The 18,629-nt window shown below is 37.0% G+C and overlaps 1 protein-coding gene across 5 annotated transcripts in view; it reads left to right on the top strand.

Moving 5' to 3' along the window:
- Nucleotides 1–18,629, top strand: part of DPP10 (dipeptidyl peptidase like 10) — an 830,517-nt gene that overhangs the window by 723,231 nt on the left and 88,657 nt on the right. For all 5 annotated transcript variants that reach the window (XM_087435067.1, XM_087435066.1, XM_087435064.1 and 2 more), the window contains 2 exons: nucleotides 6,334–6,488; nucleotides 13,076–13,173. In XM_087435067.1, the coding sequence (XP_087291193.1) occupies nucleotides 6,334–6,488; nucleotides 13,076–13,173 (253 nt within the window). The remainder of the gene's footprint in view (nucleotides 1–6,333; nucleotides 6,489–13,075; nucleotides 13,174–18,629) is intronic.

The following is an 18,629-nucleotide window of genomic DNA, read 5'->3' as shown; positions in this document are numbered from 1 at the left end:
TGAGGAATAAGGGTTTCTATGTTTTGGGTGTTTCTAACTTAGTGGAGTGAAAAACTGTAAGCAACTATTATATAAGGAACAATTTCAAGCATGGTAAAGAGAAATATAAATAGAACTACATGTCAGCATACTAAATAGAAGTGTAAATAGAATTAATTCTGATGGAATATAGGGTGGCTCCGTAGAAGAAATAGGCTTTGCCTTAAGCTTTAAGAATGGCAACAGTAAAGAAGTGAGAGAAAAAATTTACAGGATAAACAATATCCTTATCAACAGATTGGGGTTGTTACTTTTTGTTGTTTAATGGCAGCAATGCAAAATACCTGTTTTCTCTCTATTTTTTGCCTTCTCTTGGACATAGGAAGTCACATTCGTCTGTTCATTGATTCAACAAATATTTATTGAGCTCTTACTAAATTCCAGTAAAACTGTACTGTGACAGTTAAAAAATATTAGAGATGCAGCCATGGAAGCCAGAAGAAGACAGGAAAATCAACAATGCCGAGTCTCTGGAGGTCAAACAAGATAAGGATTCCAAAGTTACTGTGGGATTTGCTACTAGAACTTGGCAAGAGAAAAATCAGTCAATTGGTGGTTTCAGAAGCAAGATTGCAGTGGGTGAAGGTGTAAATGGGAAGTGAGAAGGTTATAAATACAGACAGTTCTTTCAAAAAAGTTGACAGTGAGATACAGAAAATAAGGGGAAAAAAATCAACCACAGACCCACAGCAGCATCCTCAGTAAATCCTTTCTAAGTTGATAAGCTACAAATCGATGATAAAATCAGCTTACTTTTCAGAATAGTGTGTTAATATGAACACAAAGGTTGCATATTAGATAGTTTTCTCTAAGTGCTTTGTGTTGAGGCTGTGTTTTTAAATGTCTGTGATATAAAACAACCTGTTGAAAACCATCTGCTCTAAGGTTAGATTTTCTAAATCAGTGTAATAAAGACGATGAAGGGCCAAACCTACATTAAAGTGAAATGGAATGCAATTTATAAAAATACATTGTAAATAATATAATTAACACAGGAAGTTTCAATCCATGAGTAAAAGTTTCTGTCGGTTGCAATTAAAGAAGCATGTGCCTTATCCAAGAGGACTTTTAAGCAAATACATATTTTTTTTTTAATAATTTTATTTATTTATTTTTCCCCCAAAGCCCCAGTAGATAGTTGTATGTCACAGCTGCACATCCTTCTAGTTGCTGTATGTGGGACGCGGCCTCAGCATGGCCGGAGAAGTGGTGCGTCGGTGTGCGCCCGGGATCTGAACCCGGGCCGCCAGCAGCGGAGCGCGAGCACTTAACCGCTAAGCCAAGGGGCCGGCCCCTAAGCAAATACATATTAAAAATTGTTTTATTTATCTCCTTCCCATTTCAGTTAGCTTAATTTTTGTAGCTGAAGGAAGTCACTAACTCTTTATATGTATTACTTTGCTATTTTAGTATTTTTGAGAGAAAAACTTGAGGCATAGATCCCTCTAAGATAAATGAGAGTATATGATATCTAGTTTCTATTGAATGGTGCCCTCAAATCTGGGCCATTCTTAATCTTGGGAAGTACTTGTGCACACATTCTTCAGCACCTAGGATAGAACCCACTTCTTAGAATCCCTGAATGTTCATTTTGGGTGATACAATCTCTCTGTACCTTCAAATCTCATAAGACTTAGAGTTTACACTCAATTGGCATCTAGCATTTTTTCCCTCTGTGTGTCATGTGGATAACATGTGTCTCCTGATCTGAATTGTAAGTTACTTGTATAAATCAGGGTCAGGATCACAACTGGGAAAAAAATGACACATTCAAAATAGTATTCAAAGTTTTATATATGAAAGAGCCACTTACCAAAGACAAGGAATATGCAGCAACCTGTGGATAGTAATAGTTTAGCCATTAACATCTGAAATGGGAAGGGGAGGCAGCTGTTACTAGAACCTAGAAGGAGGGAATCCTGTAATTTTCACAGTAATAGAAGCAGTGAGTTTGGGTTGAGGAACACAGCCAGTCCTACATGATTTCAAGTGGGAACTAAGAAACATGATTTCAAGTGGGAACTAAGAAAATAAATACCATGCACTAACTTTCTTCCCTTCATTTGATTAGCTGGTTTCATATTGATCATAGTGAGCAAAAACTCAGACACCATGAAAGTATTCTTTTTATTCAAGAAATTCTTATTATTCAAGAAAAGTATTCTTATTATTCAAATAAAAAGTTTGTGTCCCCAAAAGAAAAGCACACAAAGTCCCATCTGCTACTGTTTCATTGTAGAGTGGTATTAGTCCAGTTATATACCTGTCTTAAATTTATAACTATAACTATAACTTGTGTTTTTCATATAAGGTTTTAGGGAAAATGCCCTCATTAAGAGAAGAAATAAGTTTATGTGGCCTTAATTGGTAATCATAGCTCCCTTGTCAACTGCTCATTCTTTTTTCCCTTTACCTTCTGCCAGCATTTTGACTACACAGGTTATTTACCTGGTGGATCAAACCAAACCTTTATTCCTCCAAATCTTATCTCTTTGCTTCTTTTTCTTAATTAAGTTGCTACAATTTCAGTTTTCCATTGAAATGGAAATTGGAATGTAGAAATGTGGAATTGGAAAATGAGATGGAATTGGACAAAGCAGAATTTGAATCTTCTGAGTGCCAAATATATTCTCCCTGCCTTCCTTTGTATAGCAAAGATACATTTTCTTCCTGGCAGATGAGATTAATCATTAGACCCAGCACAGTGATGACGTTTTCTATCAGTTTTTTTTTTTTTCCCAGTCATGTTGAGCCTAAAATGGTCAGGGGGAGATTTCAATTTCCAATTCAGAGGAACAGAATTTTGACCATATTCCCTGTTGGAGGCAATCCTCCCTTAGGCATTAGGACTTCTAAACACACCAAGCTCATTATCATGAGGACAAGAAACAAAATGTGTTCAGTGAGTCAATGGTGCAATAGTGAAAGAGAACACTACCTTCCACCCCTTCGTTCCTAAATTTGTGCTTCCTGGCTATGCAGGAGGGACACATGCATGCTTTGGGATGACATACCAACTTCAAGGCTGTTGTCAAATAGTGCCAAAACTGGGGTAGAACAGGTTATTTCACTCTTCTATCAAGCCAGGTACATGGGGAATATGATGAGACCAGTGAATTCCATGGATCTGAGCCCACTGCCCTTGCTTTTGCTATAAAATATTTCCTGTTTGGAGTGAAATAGTGTGGGTTACCATGGTAATGGATAAGTTATTCTGTAAGTCCATGAGTAGCATGCTGATAGGACTGCAGGCAGCAAAGACAGATCTATAACTAGAATATATGTCTATCTCTGTAATCACAAAATGCTACCCTTTTTTGATGGAAGGGTTCCCATGTAATTCACCTGCCAGCAGGCAGTCAGCTGGTCCTGCTGGGAAATAATGCCATATCAAGAGTTTAGTGACAATCACTATTATTATCAAGTAATGGTGGGAGCTGCAAACTGACATGCACTCAGTAGCCATATTGTCCATCTGATTATTGAGAGCCTCCTCTGCTGTGGATGTGCTCTGGTGGTCATTAAGTAGGACACTAATGTCTTCACATTTTTACCTCTTCTGTTAAGTCCATGCACATACCTTTCCCTAAACTCCCTTGTCACTAATTTTCTAATTTTACTTTTCCCATATCCTTGATCAGATGGTCATTTATTTGTTACTGTGCATGAGTCAAGGTGAATCCATGCTTCCAGCCAAGGCTCTTTCCACAAGTAGTGGAAAACTAAATATCTTGTTCAAAATTCTGCCAACTTAGAAGATTTACATTTATTGTAGTCTTTTAGTGCCACTCCCAAGTCAGATTGTAGTGCAAACCCTATCCAGTTCCAGCGTGTTCAAGTACATGATGCAAACCTGCCCACAGACCAGACCTGCATTTGTTCTTCCTCTGCCAACTTGTGTTATCTTGAAGCATAGATGTGAGATGAAGGAGAGGATAAAGCAGAGAATGCAATACTATGAGCAGTTCACTTATGGGCTCTGGCCCAATCCTATATATACCACTTCTATTTTACAGTGGAATGTTGCTGTATGTGTTTAGTTTTATGGTCAATGAATCGGATAACAATCAGTTCATGATGGACAGTTTCACTTGTATAGTCACTTGGTATCCCATGGTCAGGCTAATTGTTTCTGCCAGAAACAGTAGAGAGCTGCTTTTGAAACAGAGAATATTTATTAGCACAGGAGTAAGCAGCCTATCTCTAAAGCTTCTAATGCCTGTGCTTTGATTGTCATATGGAGAGTGTCAGAAGCTCCACATAGCATCTCTGTTGGCGGCGATACTTACATTACCATCGTATCTGCTGGGTCACAAGATAAAGATGGTAAGGAAGGTTGTACCATGGCCTTGATCTGCTGCATAGCCCTCTCCTGCTCAGGTTCTACTCAGAACTGGCAGCTTTACAGGTTACCTGGGAAATAGAATAGGGCAGCACACGTGAATGTGGTTTATGTCATTCTTCAAAATCCAAAGAATCCAGTCTCCCTTTTATATAAGTACAGTCCCAACAAATTTTCTTTCACTTTAGAAGAAATATCCCAGTGTATCCCAGGCTTCTAGATCTTTAAACTCTTCCTTAGGAATGCAGACTCTTAAATTTTACACAAATTCATCTTATAGTTTGCTTTATGCAAAGGAGATCTAGCTCTTTGGATGAAGGTTGCCTCTATCCGTATGAAGATATGTGGGAATTTTGAGGTTCAAAATCTTCAGCCATAAAATTAGACACATATAGCGACTTTCCACATATAATGTGTTGTCTATGAGACTGGTCCAGAAAGCATGAGTATACTGCACGTGTTTACCCAAGCATCTTTAGCCTTTGTGTCAGGGTTGCAGTACTTGTCCACCAATATCTCTACCTTAGCTTTAAAAAGCAAGTGGAGTCGAGCCGCTAATTTGTGTCCCAGCTCTGCAGCCCCTTCTGTGTTCTCTTGGACTCAGCCATATCTGCCCCGCAACTACAGGCGGGAGGGACTCCTTCAAGGATGCCATGGTAGCCTTGTGTGTGTTTCTAATTTTGCGGTCGTGGTTTCAGTTTCTGTTTATTCCTAAGTAATCTCTCCAAGTTGTCATAAGAACTACGGGAACTTCACTTTAGAATCTTTACAGTTGCCATTGTTGTAGCAACAAAGTGCCACAACCACTTGTCCTCCCAACGCCTCTCCTCTCTATCTACATTTCATTCTGTGTCACCACCAGTGACAATTGATTACTCATGATTACATCCCTTGCTATGTATTATATATGCTCCAATTCCCCCCGTAAAGGCTATTATTACATCAAAGGTGATATAGATATAGATATAATAGATATATCTCTAATTTAATCTCAAAGTCTAATTTTGAGGGTCTCTTTTCTGAGTCTACTGTGGATATTAATCACTATATCAGTTAGGATCCCAAAATGAAAGAGTTCATGCAGTCAATAATTTAAAGAGGATTTATTTACAAAGAGACCATTTACAAAGGTGAAGGTATAGGGGAACCACAAAGGACAGAGCTATAATCTAGACTAGTAGCAACCAAGCTATTACCACCCCTATGACCACAGAGATGAACCATTACCAGATACAAAAGGAGAAAATTGTGTAGAGGAGGCTGCATTGACAGGAGTAGTGACATCATTTGAAGCACACAGCAAACTTGAGGTGATATTTTGGGATAGAACCAAGGCAATAAATAATTAGACTTTACTCTCCTTCTAATCTCATGCCAAATTATCATAATGGCCATATTTTAGAGGGCAGGGCAGTCCTTTTAATGTAGTTCATACAGGTTAATTTTCTGGGCCAGAAAGCAGGTGTAGAAAAGTGGTTAGTGGGTCTGGGGTCACATGAAAGATATCTAGTATATTTCTTATTCTATTTCCATAGAGCTTAAAATAGTTTAATGAATCTAGTGGATATTGAACTTGTTTGATGATGAAAGGATGGAAATATGATTGAATGCAAATATGAGTGAATGGCGACATGAATATGGTTTTATGCCGCATTTCAGTCTTCTTTTAATGTTCTTATTCTTCTTACTCTGATAGTGCTTTCATCTCTGTTCATGTCGCTGACAGTCCATGAAACCCTGACTTCATTGCTTCATTCTTTCCTTTCTTTGCATCTGCTTTTCCCGGGGTTAAAACGGTAACTCAGAGATAGAGAATTATCCATGAAGTTGATTAAAACCAACATACTGTATAGAAAATATATATGTACAATGGAGATTTCAAGGACAGATGTTTGTGGGTGACTGAGCCCACAGCTCTACAGTTGGTTTCAAATAACACTCATTTATTCTAGAGGAACTTCTACATTCTCACATCGCCCACTGGTGGTCACCAGATGGAGAAAGACTTGCCTTCCTGATGATAAATGACTCATTGGTGCCTAACATGGTTATCCCTCGGTTTACTGGAGCATTGTATCCCAAAGGAAAGCAGTATCCATATCCTAAGGTAAGTAATGTGGAAGTGCTAGTTGTTCCCTCTCTCTGTGCACCCGTGAATTGATTGATAGTATTGTGAACAATTGTCTGGAGAAAAAAAGAAGCTCCCCTTACTTGCTGACAGACTTATCATTTTAAAGCTTGCAGTAGTCTGTACACAGTGCTCGAGTAGGAAGAGGTAAAGATGATTCGGTGGTGTGGGAACTTTCACTTTTGGTGTACTTTTTCCCCTTTGATGATCTCATTCTTGTTTATGCTCACCTTCCCAGCTAAAAAGAGGGGAAGAAGAGATAAGGATCAGCATTGAATCCAGGGCAAGAGTTTCTCTAAGGTATAGTCTTTGAGTTGTTAATAGGTGTTATAAAGGAGCAAAAAGGGCCAAGGTCGAATAAAGTTGGAAATTTTTTTTTTTTTTTTTTTTTTTTGCTGAGGAAGATTTGTCCTGAGCTAACATCTGTTGCCGATCTTCCTCTTTTTGTATGTGAACCACCACCACAGCATGGCTACTGTCAGATGAGCGGTGTAGGTCCACTCCCGGGAAGCAAACCCAGGCCGCCAAAGTGGAGCATGCCGACGTTAACCACTAGGCCACTGGGGCTGGACCAGAAATTCTTAGTTAAAAAAAAAATCTGACTTCTTTTAGGTGATTTCTTAGAGCACTTAATATGCTATATGTTAATGTGTATTATAAATCTGCTATAAAAAATAAACTAAGCATAAAGAAGCTCCAGTAAGGAATAGACTTAGCATAAAGAATCTCAATAAAGAATACACTAAACATAAGGAATCACCAATAAAGAATAGACTAAGCATAAAAAATTTATTAGTACTAGTATTAACATCAGTATTTTATCAGTATTATTTTGGCAGAGCATACTCTAGAACATACTTTATAAAATGCTGGGGAATAGCCACAGCCAGGCATAACTAGAATAGATAGAATTGTTTTAGTGAGTGAAGCAAATGTGAAAATCCTGCCTGGATAGAAAACTATCTTCAAATGTTGGGTGAGCCCTCTGGGAACAGGTTGCAAAAACATCTGGTGTGTATTGGTTTTTCTATTGTATGCCATTTTTAATTACTTTAGTTGTCTTTTTTAAAATTTATTTTCCCCATGTTTACGTAACAAAGAAAAAGGCTCATGATAACTGAAGCCCCCTATGCATTAATCATGTAAAGATGTCTTATAGAAAACTTTTTAAATTCCACTTTACACATTTTAGCTCTTAATTAGGTAAGAGATGGCTGGCTGCTGCTTTCATTTAAAAGCTGTTTTGAAGCCCTTCGTTTAGTGAGTTGTACTTTGTGTTTATCAAGCACAATAGGTTTTATACCCTTCAATTTGTGCCTTAATGTAACTGGGGCAAGTACTGGACAAATTGAGAGGAATCTGATTCCATGATTTTGAAATATTACTTTTGAGGTCTTCTCTGGACATACATTAGAAGGCACATATACTCAGTGCTCTTCAGGAGGAAATGGCAATTTGACCTAACAACAAAATAATCATATTCATCAAGAGATTTTTATTGTACTCCAAAAAAGTACTTATGACTTCTCCAATTATAGATTTAGCCATGTTTTACAGATGATAATTTGTGCCTGTACAGCATACCTGCACCTATTTTTTTGCAGAGAAAAACTGAAAAGACTTCTCCAATATATTAATTCTCACATCATTTGATGTATTTATTGTAATGTTAGTTCACTTGACAATTTAAATACAAAATGAACAACTAATGGCATATTGTGGAAAGCGCATGTCAGTAGGCAAGATATTCAAACACGACTGTTCAGTTTGTGCACTGCACAAAGGAAATAAAATCAGCCCCAGGGAGGCGACAACTTTTTGTAATTCACTCTCCAAGAGGAGTGGGAATTTTAGGATTCCCATAGAAGAGCCATATGCAATAGCTGCATCTTCAAGTTGCCTTCTCAGTTATGACTCTTGATGCTTGAACTTGGACACTCCTAGGCCTCATAATTTTAACAAGACTGACACAAACAAATGGACAAATAGAAGCACCTGAGAAAATTTAAATATGTCAGCAATAATTTAGAAGATACTAGGTTGACAAACCTAGACACTTTGTTATTATTTAATGTTATTAATTAATTAATATTTCTTAATAGTAAAGCTAGACATAAAGTCATAATAATATTTATTTATTAATTGTATAAATTAGGTGTGCTAATAATACACTTTATGTTTAGGAAGAGACTTCTCACTTTTTTCTTTCTCATTTGGTTCTCTTCACAATTGCCTTTATTTTACAGATGGACAAACTGAGCTTCTAAAAGGCTAAATCCTTTTATAAAAGTCATGGTGATTTTAAGAGCAGGGAAATAACTCAAATTTATTGATTCTGTCCCTCTCTATAAAACCATCAGAGGTTAACTTGTATCTTAGAAGACACAGCTGGGATCAAAACATCTTTTTGTCAAGTTAACAAATATATGTGGAGCTCTGTTTGCTCCATTTACTGCTAATCACCTAGCTGTGTATGAGTAGCATTCTTAGCCTCACATCTGCCATATATGCATATATGTGTATATATGTCTATGTGTAATATGTGATGTATGTAATACATGATGAAAGTCCTAAATGTGTGCTAATGACTACCATTGAGGAGTTTATTGTTATTTCTTTGTTATTAAAAATACAGAAAAGACAGATAGTCTAGTGGCCAAAACCGATAGAAAGAATCCCTAGTCTTCAGGTGGTTTTCAGTAGGAATACCTGCCCAGATACTTAAGACAACAGGACTCAAAGAAACTAGGTATGGGTTTTGGTCCTTGTTCCTAGAGTAAATTTCAGTATCATTTTGGGTATATTACTTTAATTTTCAAAGTCTCATTATTTTCTACTCTGGTTTTAAAAAAAAATTTGTTATTCCACTAACAAATGGATTGTTTTGATTTGTTCTTATGCAATAAACTTTTAAAAAGTGGTACTTTAGACATTGAAGTAATGCATAGAGTTCACACTAAATTGTGCTTCAAATTAAACTAGATTAAAATGAGTGCTGCAAATACCCAATGTGGTCAGATTTGCTAATGAAATACTTACACCAAACAAATATATTTGTATTTTACTTAATTCAGCTTGATTCAGAACTCATAAAATACCCTATCATTAGCAATTCAGCACAAAAAAGATGCACAGTTCTATGTCACTAACCTCAGGTTAATCTTCTTAATTAAAACATTATCTCACTTAATGACAATTTAGTTGCCAGTAAAATAAGGTTAATTATTATTGGAGGCTTGTGTTTCAGAATCATAGAGGAAGGATTTTGTGGATTTGTAGTCTTTGTGGCAAGTGAGACTGTAAAAAGGAAATAGATGAACTCTTCTAATTTGCAAACTATTGAAATGATTCAAATGTTAAAAGGTACAAATGAACTTGCAAAATGCACTTAATTTCAGAACTCCATGGAAAGATAAAAATCTAATTGAGATTATAGAATGCCGGACAGCTGAATTTTGGAAACAGCCTGATGTTTGGTTTTTGTCTAAAACTGACCACATGGGTACACAACTTTTAATTTGTTTTCATGTAGAAGCTAATTGGGATATCAGTGATGGTGTACACATATCAACTTACAGTGCATTGGACATGAATAATGGCACTTCTATAAATCATCATTTTTGTTAGTCCATATAACAAAACTATGGGATATTTGTGACTTGTGACATACTCTCAGAGAAGTGTTGTCTCATTTTTGCTAATCAAATAAAATAATACTTGAGGATCCTTAGCATCCTGTCTATGGTCTATATCCAGTAAATAACAGTTACAATTTGAACTGAGGTTTCTCTGAGTCACAGATTAAACTAAACCGGTTCTCAAGATGTGGTCCTTTTGCCAGCGGTGTCAGGCTCATCTGGGAAATTGTTAGAAACACAAATTCTGACGTCACATCTAGACATTAGAAAAGCTGAACGTGGGCCTCCGCAATCAGTGGTTAAATAAACCCTCCGGGCCCGCTGGGGGATTCTGGTGCAGGTTAACCTTTGATAACCACTTAGCTGCACCATAAATGTATATAAATATCAGTGTGTTACCAAAATTTGCATACTAATTATAGTTAACCTGGGAATCTTGTTAAAACACAGATTCTTAGGCCCACATGCAGAATGATTCTGAATCTGAATGTAGGTCTGAGTGGGGCCCATGAATTTGTGTTTCTAAGGTTCCAAATGATGCTGCTTCTCAAAGAACAACACTTTGAATGGCACTACTAAATACTACGTCCCAGCTCTAAATTTTAACATACCTGATCCAGTTAGAGAAATCGTTCGACTAAAAAAATATAGATAAAGCGAATATTTTCAGGGTGGAACATGGCAATTAAATTAAAACAAGAGTGATGTGAAAGTAAAAGTAGCCTTCTACTACTACGTGTAGTAGAAGGCTAAATTGCCCGAGAATGTGCTCAGGCACTTGCAGGTTTTAGAGCGATGAAAAGCTTTACAAAATCTGACACCAGAGCCTTCTCTGTGAGTCAAGCTCATAGCTTAGCTTCCAGGAAGCCTTTACTCTATGAACATTTTTATAATCTCTCTTAAGATCCACTGCATTTCTGTAGTGAAAGCCTGTCGGACTCCTTTCATTGGCTCAAAATCTCTGACTGTGTGTGATGCACTTCCATAGATGTGCTAGTCATTTTTTTTTTATTAACTTTATTTTTTAGTGCATTTTAAGGTTCACAGCAAAATTGAGAAAAAGGTACAGAGATTTCCCACATGCCTCCTGCCCCCACACATGCATAGCCTCCCCCATTATCACCATCCTCCACCAGAATCATACATTTGTTACAATTGATGAACCTACATTGACACCTCATAATCAACCAAAGTCCATAGTTTGCACTACAGTTCATTCTTTGTGTTTACATTCTATGGGTTTGGACAAACGCATTATAGTATCATACAGAGTATTTTTGACAGCCTTAAAAATCCTCTGTGCTCTGCCCATTCATCCCTCTTCCCTCCTCTCTGTGCTAGCCGTTTTTAATAACCTAAGAAAACAGGTCATGGGGAGCTATTACTGACTATTGATGGAGTTTATTATGTTGCTTCTGGTCCTGATTGAACTCTGGGTTGTATCAATGCCAATTCCTTAAACATGGATCTTTCTTTGTCATTTTTTTTTTTTGTGAGGAGATCAGCCCTGTGCTAACATCCGCCAATCCTCCTCTTTTTTTTTTTGCTGAGGAAGACGGCCCTGGGCTAACATCTGTGCCCATCTTCCTCCACTTTATATGGGACGCCGCCACAGCATGGCTCGCCAAGCAGTGCCTCGGTGCGCGCCCGGGATCTGAACCAGCGAACCCCGGGCCGCCGCAGCGGAGCGCGCGCACTTAACCGCTTGCGCCACCGGGCTGGCCCCTCTTTGTCATTTTTAAATCAGTTTTATCATTATCTAGATTTTTGTCAGGTCTTTTAATTCAACTCACTTTTAATTTCCTTGTTCTCTTTTGTATGTCTCATATAGTCCTCTCTTAAAGCATCAGCCACACCACAATGATACCAGTGTATTATTTAGAAACACGTTGAGCCACAAGGAGTCAACTGATTCTGTAAATCATTTATCACGTAAACATTCTTTCATTCATTCATTCAAACTCCTTGAGATACATTGTGAAAGTTTCCATTTCTGCCCCCTAAGAGTTCACAGTATATTTAGAAAAACTTTGGAGGCCATTGCCTAGGAATGAACTGAAGCAAAACTACAGTAGTTAAGAGCATCCCGGGTTTAAATACTGGATCCCTCAATTATTGGATATTTCATCTTGCACAGTTTGCTTAGCTTCTCCATTTTCATCTGGAAAATTGTTTTAATTATATCTTAGGACTGTAGTAGAAACATTTAACAATATAGTTCATGTAATGCCTGTAACACATACTACGAGCCAAAAACATATTAACTGCTATACAGGCTAGTTGTTATTTCATAAATTTTGATTTACTAAGTTCAAATTACATGTTCTTACTACTATCTTTCTACTCTTCATGCCAGGAACTTAGTGAGGGCAGTCCACTTCATGGCCCACCTCCCAAGGATCACTTACACCCTATCTAGTATTCATTAAAATTTAAAAGAAAGCCTAGGATGATTAATGCAGTGGAGAACATTAAGTATTGTGAAATTTTAAGTGTGTGGCACCTGAATTGGGTTGATTTTTTTTCTTATTTCTTCTTCTTTTTTATTTTTTAATTAGCCAAACTCTATTCCCATTGCATTTATATCCTATAATGTGAGTAGCTGCTTGATATACTAGTTGTTTTGTAAAGCCAGCCCTTCTGGTGTCATTCTGGGGAAAGAAAACTGTAGCACTGCCTAATGAATAAAGTCATCATGATTTTCTATCACCTTTAATTGTCTGACTAAAATGCTTGAGAAGCAGCAATCTACAAAAACAATTGAAAGCAATCAAGTTGTTGAATTTAAAATCATTTCTGCTTCAGAGAAATTAAACTTTTTTCCCCAGTCTAACACAAAATTGTAAAAGAATCGAAATGCATTTTCTTTTTTTCTCAATATATTCTAGTGCTTAGTGTAATTGCATTACAACGTTCATTTTCTCAAAGGCAGGTCAAGTGAACCCAACAATCAAATTATATGTTGTAAACCTATATGGACCGACTCATACATTGGAACTCATGCCACCCGACAGCTTTAAATCAAGGTATGCAATTTCAATTTCACTTTTACAGGCAATAGATATTTTAACTCCAATTATCCTTTAGTTGCAATTTAGAGAGAGATGTGAGACGTGATTAGCTCAACAAATCCACTTGAAAGTAAAGCTGAGGTTGCCTACATTAGTGAAGGAGTGAACTCATTCTTGATGTCTTGTTGTTCCTAGGAACCATTTAAATTTTCAAGGTGATCAGAAGCACCACAAAATGACTAATGTACTGATACTGAGAACTGGACCTTTTGCAGGAGATGTGACAGAGAGATGGGGGCAAAGGATAATTTTCTGTTGAATTTTCTGCCTGAAAATAGTCACTCCATTTTTTTGAATGGTCCTCTTTAAAATAGTACAATCTTCCTAAAATTTGTGAAGTTTTCCCAACTTTCTCTCCGCATCTTGCCAATGATTCCCTCGTTAACTTCCCCGGGCAGGGAAATTTAATGAGATTTTGTTTTAAAATATCCTATATAAGAAGCCTTCTTATCAAAGAAGTTTGAGAGGGGACAAAAGAAACACATTTTGTGTGTCCGAAACATAATTTTAATATTGGAAAAATCTCCAGTAATGAACAACTAATCAAAAAACCATGTGGATTTTGAAATTCAGAGTGGTGTCAAACTTCAAGGGTGATTCTTTCAACTATTACAGCCCTTTGAAAATTTACAGCAGTCCTGGACATGAGATAGGCAGCTCATTTAAGAAAATAGTTTCACACTATATTGAATGATATGGGGCTAAGCTCAACGTTTGTTTTGATGACGTAAGCAATCAACACAAGGTGACCAAAACAAATAGAAATCTCATTCATATGTTGTTTCATTGATATATTTGGGAAAATTTCATCACAGTGGGAGATTTTCACAGATAGTGTAGCCTGCAATGTGTGGAAATTTTTCCTTCTTGACAAAGCAATAAAAATATATGGACTGCTTACAGTGGAAGAGCCTCCATTGACTACCTAATGTAAACTGCTCCTTTTATTGATGGAAAAGATGAGGCCCAGAGAGAAAAAAATGGTTGAGATAGAACCTCAGGGTTAGTTGATAGCAGAGATAGAAAATCAGGTAGAGCCTGTTTCAAGCGACAGAACATTTCTCCCCGGTTGTGATGGAAGACCTTGAGGGACATCAGAATTGACATATATAATGCAGTATCTGCCCTCGTTCTGCCAGCCCTGAAAGATTTAGTCACAAATAAAGCAATTATGGAAACTATTGATACTTTATGTGGTCCTTAGCTCTTATCTTTTTCCCTGATTTTTTCCATGCTCAGAATTAACAGGAAAGGGCACTAGACTAGAATGTTTGAATCATATCTCTACTACCATTTCATTATGTGACCTTGGACAAGTCACTTTACTTCTCTCTGGGCCTGAATACCCTAATCTTGAAATAACAATTTCTAATTTTCATCAGTTTTTTAAAATCTTTTAAATGGAGGTCCATTTTACAATATCTCGGTTTCTTTCTAACAGAAAGTAGTGATTCCTGACCTTGATTTTGTTACCAAAAAGGATTTCTAATGAGTTCAACAGTTAATATATAGCAGACTGTCATCAAACACAAAAATTTCTAAAGACAGAATCAATTGTCATTTATTATAATATTAGTTAAGTATGTATCTCTTTAATATTTGAAATATGATAAAATTAGTCACTCATTGCAAAAAGATATCACATATCATTGGGTGTTGGAAGTCCAGTACACAAAACAATGTAATGGATTCCACTGAGAGTAAGGAAGACTCCTATAAAGAAAAAGCCCCTAAATGTAATACAGGTGTGTTGGTTTAGCAATGAACTTGGTCCTCAATTTGGAGAAAGTCATGTAATACTTTATCTACACAATGTACCTGACAATTTTGCTTCTTCTGCCTTGTGGTCTTATGTAAGTTCCAACTGTGGTATGTGAAATGCACCAAAGTGTATGACTTACTCTTTTTGTTGGAAAACTCAGGAGCAAAGTTTACTTCAAAACTGATATTTTGAAATATTCCCCATGCTTCAGTTTTACAGCAATACATTTCCTCCCTCATTTGTTCCTGGTGAAAGCTTTAGTCCAGTTCACAGAAAAGAAGGATAATCAATGAATTTTATATCATGTGCATTTAGCAACTCTGAGCACAGGTATTATCTGCATGGGTCCAGAAACACACAAACATGAAAAAAGTAGAAATAGCTATGGTGTGAATCAAAGAAAGCTGCATTCATATAGCTGCACATCAGATGGAAGCTAAACTCTTTTTTTTCCTTGATTTTATTTTAGGATTATCCGTATCTCTAATATTTAATGCTTAGTACTTTAACCATATGGAAATTTGCTGGAAAACTGTTGTGCTCTCTCTAGTTAGATAGATGCTTGAGATCTAAAAGAGCATATAATATTTCATAATTTATTGGTCAGGGTCCTGGAAATTAAAGAGATGACACACTCAAGAGGGGTAATTGAAATGCCGTTAGTTAAGGGACTATTAACAAAGGTGTGGGCAGGATTAAGGGTGCACTCACAAGGGATGGAAAAGCAACATAGAGTTTGCAACAGCAGAAAGCTATTACTGACTGAGGACTGAAGGAGCAAGGGGCACGCTCACTTACAAAACCTGAAGAGGCTTGTAGCTGAACAACAGAATGGACCAGTATGACCTGTCCACAAATAGAGCAATTCAGTCATTGCCAAACCATGCCCTAGTAGGGAGTGGGTCCTGGGAATCAATACCTTGAGCTCTCTCCTCTCAAGCTCTGAGTTCCTGCAGAGGCCTACTTTTGGCGAAGTAGCCTCATTGTAGAGTCCGGCCTCTAGAAACTGCTGGGAGGCGAGTTGAAGAATGGAGCTGGCAAATGGAGAATATTCAACACAAATAATTTAAGGATAATATTTGCCTTAAGAAATATATCATTGTTATTCCTTTGGGATGTGTTGGAGATGTCCACAAGACCTCCTGTTGATTTTTCTGAAGCCATGTGAGAAGCATTGTGTCTCTGTTTCTGGTTCTGTTTTTGTCTCTTTCTTGTGTGTGTGTGTGTGTGTGTGTGTGTGTCTTTCAATCTTCTGTCTCTCTCTCTCTATACACACACAAACACACATCTATGATTTATCTAAGTAATATTTGTGCTTCTCCTGAAAACCTGTTATATTTTTCTCATGTGCATTGTAGATCATGTAACCACAGTCATGCATCACATAATGACGGGGATATGTTTTGAGAAATGCATCATTAAGTAATTTCATCAATGTGCAATCATAGAGTGTACTTACACAAACCTAGAAGGTATAGCCTACTACACACCTAGGCTATATGGTACCAATCCTATGGGACCACCATTGTTTACATGGTTCTTCAATGACCAAAACATTGTTATGCAGTGCATGACTGTACAGGGAGGAAGATTAATAAGATAAATATAGAAAAATATTCTCTTATGACTTGAGCTACTTTATAAACTGTATTCCCTGACCCTCATACTAGAGAACAAGATTTGTTCTGAATTTGAAGATGTTAGTCATTTGTTTCAGTCTGTTGATTGTTTATTTGATTGGTTGATTTATTTATTTATAACAACTCGTGTTCATAATTATAATAGATAAAGATCCCCAAACTAGTCTCATATTTGGTAGAACTTCTGTTCAATCAGATACTTATACTCTAGCCAAAGCCTGTAAAGTAAATTTCAATTCATTTATATTCTTTTAAAAACAAATTAAAAGAATAAGGTAACTAACTTGGAGAAAGGCATGATTTCTTTCCTAATTCCTTCTTCCACATCCCCTTCATTTGAAAAAATATATATTCATGATTCAGCCAAAGATCCTTCATCAAAGAAGTTCAGATTATGAATGCAACTTTTATTTGCCATTCTTATCTTTATTCAAATTATGGTCTGTGTTGATTCTTCAGAATGTAGCAAGGTAGGAACTAAGATAATGGCCCTTCTTGAATATCCCCAGACCTAGTGAGAATTAGATGACTCATCTCATTTTAGGGAGAAGGATCATTTTGCAAACTGTTACACTATGAGTCTAAGGTATTGCAAGCATTCATTACCTTTACTGGAAAACTTAGATATGAACTTAAAAATACATAGTTAAGTTCTAGAGGAAAGATTTTTTTAATGATAATGAATTATGCAGATTTTTTCATAGCCAGGCAATTGTCATATTGTTTTGGGGAAGTGAGTATCCTTTGTGCTCATACTTCTCCAGGCTGAGGAGTAGAGGTAGTGATTTGTCTTTGGTTTCTCCTTACTCTGTGTCTTTGACATTATTTTATATATCTTTCTTTAGTCATCCACCCTTTGTGATCCATAGTTCTCAGCCTGTATCATTGATGCAACATTGTCATATTGCCCCTGTCACTCTGGGCTTGACATTGCTATGCTTCTTCTGCCTATTTCATTGAAATATGTCTAGTCTACATCTCTTATTCTGCCAAGGAATATCTGTGCCTTCTAATAAAATCTAATTAACAAATTTATCTGTGTTCATGGGACTGTCCTAAATGACCCTTCTTACAAGTAATGCAGAGTTGTTAACAGAGGTCTTTGGAGAACACTAGCTATGAGTTCATCATGGATGCCATCACAATACACTTAGCAGAAGATATCTGGAAGAGAATGAGCTCAGAGTAACTATATGTGTGCAAAAATTGTTGTGAACAAACAGTAGTGATTGGACAGGAAGCCAGTGAAAACACAAGTGTAACTGCTAACATACCTATCTGCTGGTGATGCTGAGACCTCCATTCCACATAGCCTTGTGAACAATTAGATCTCATGTGCCAGACCACCCAGCTAATAGAAAGTCTTTCTTGAGTGCAATCCTTCTAACCCGCTTGTCTCTGTCTCTGTGGCTCAAGAGGACCAGATCCTCGAGGACTTCCTGGGTAATCCAGAGCCATGGAGACTAGGAACAAGCAGGAAAGCCAGTTATAAGGAAGGGACACTTTCGCTGGCCACTGGTCGTGGAACACCAGATCTAATGTGTTCATGAGATGGAGTTCCAGGAGGACAACCACATCTGCAGCAGGCAGGCCAAGGAGTGGGACATTTCCAGGTAAGGGCACTTCCCCACTCCCTCATTCAGAGGAAGCCTGAATACTTATGAGCAAACTGAATAAATATGAATCATAAGGAGATGTGCGCCTAGGATCCTGGAACAGAGAAAGAATACAGGATGTGATTTAGTTAGTGAATGTATCCTTCTTCCCTTTTTATGTGTCAGGCTGTACTTTAACTTTCATTTTGGATATTTTCAACACTTTATCATGGAAATTTCAACGATTTGAAATTACCCTTGAAAGACTTTACAAATTCAATTTTGGGAAGAACTCTCATTCTTATAAATAAGATATATACTAAGATATTTCATATAAGACTAAATTTTGCTTATGAACGTAAAATACATTATGCACAAACACAAAATAATCACATTATTTAGTCAAAGATAAAT

The sequence above is a fragment of the Ceratotherium simum genome, chromosome 9 (assembly GCF_057802395.1).
Source record: "Ceratotherium simum simum isolate JZ-2026a chromosome 9, ASM5780239v1, whole genome shotgun sequence".
Taxonomy (NCBI): Eukaryota; Metazoa; Chordata; class Mammalia; order Perissodactyla; family Rhinocerotidae; genus Ceratotherium; species Ceratotherium simum.
The sequence above is the reverse complement of the archived record's forward strand: the minus strand, read 5'-3'. Positions and strand labels throughout refer to the sequence as shown.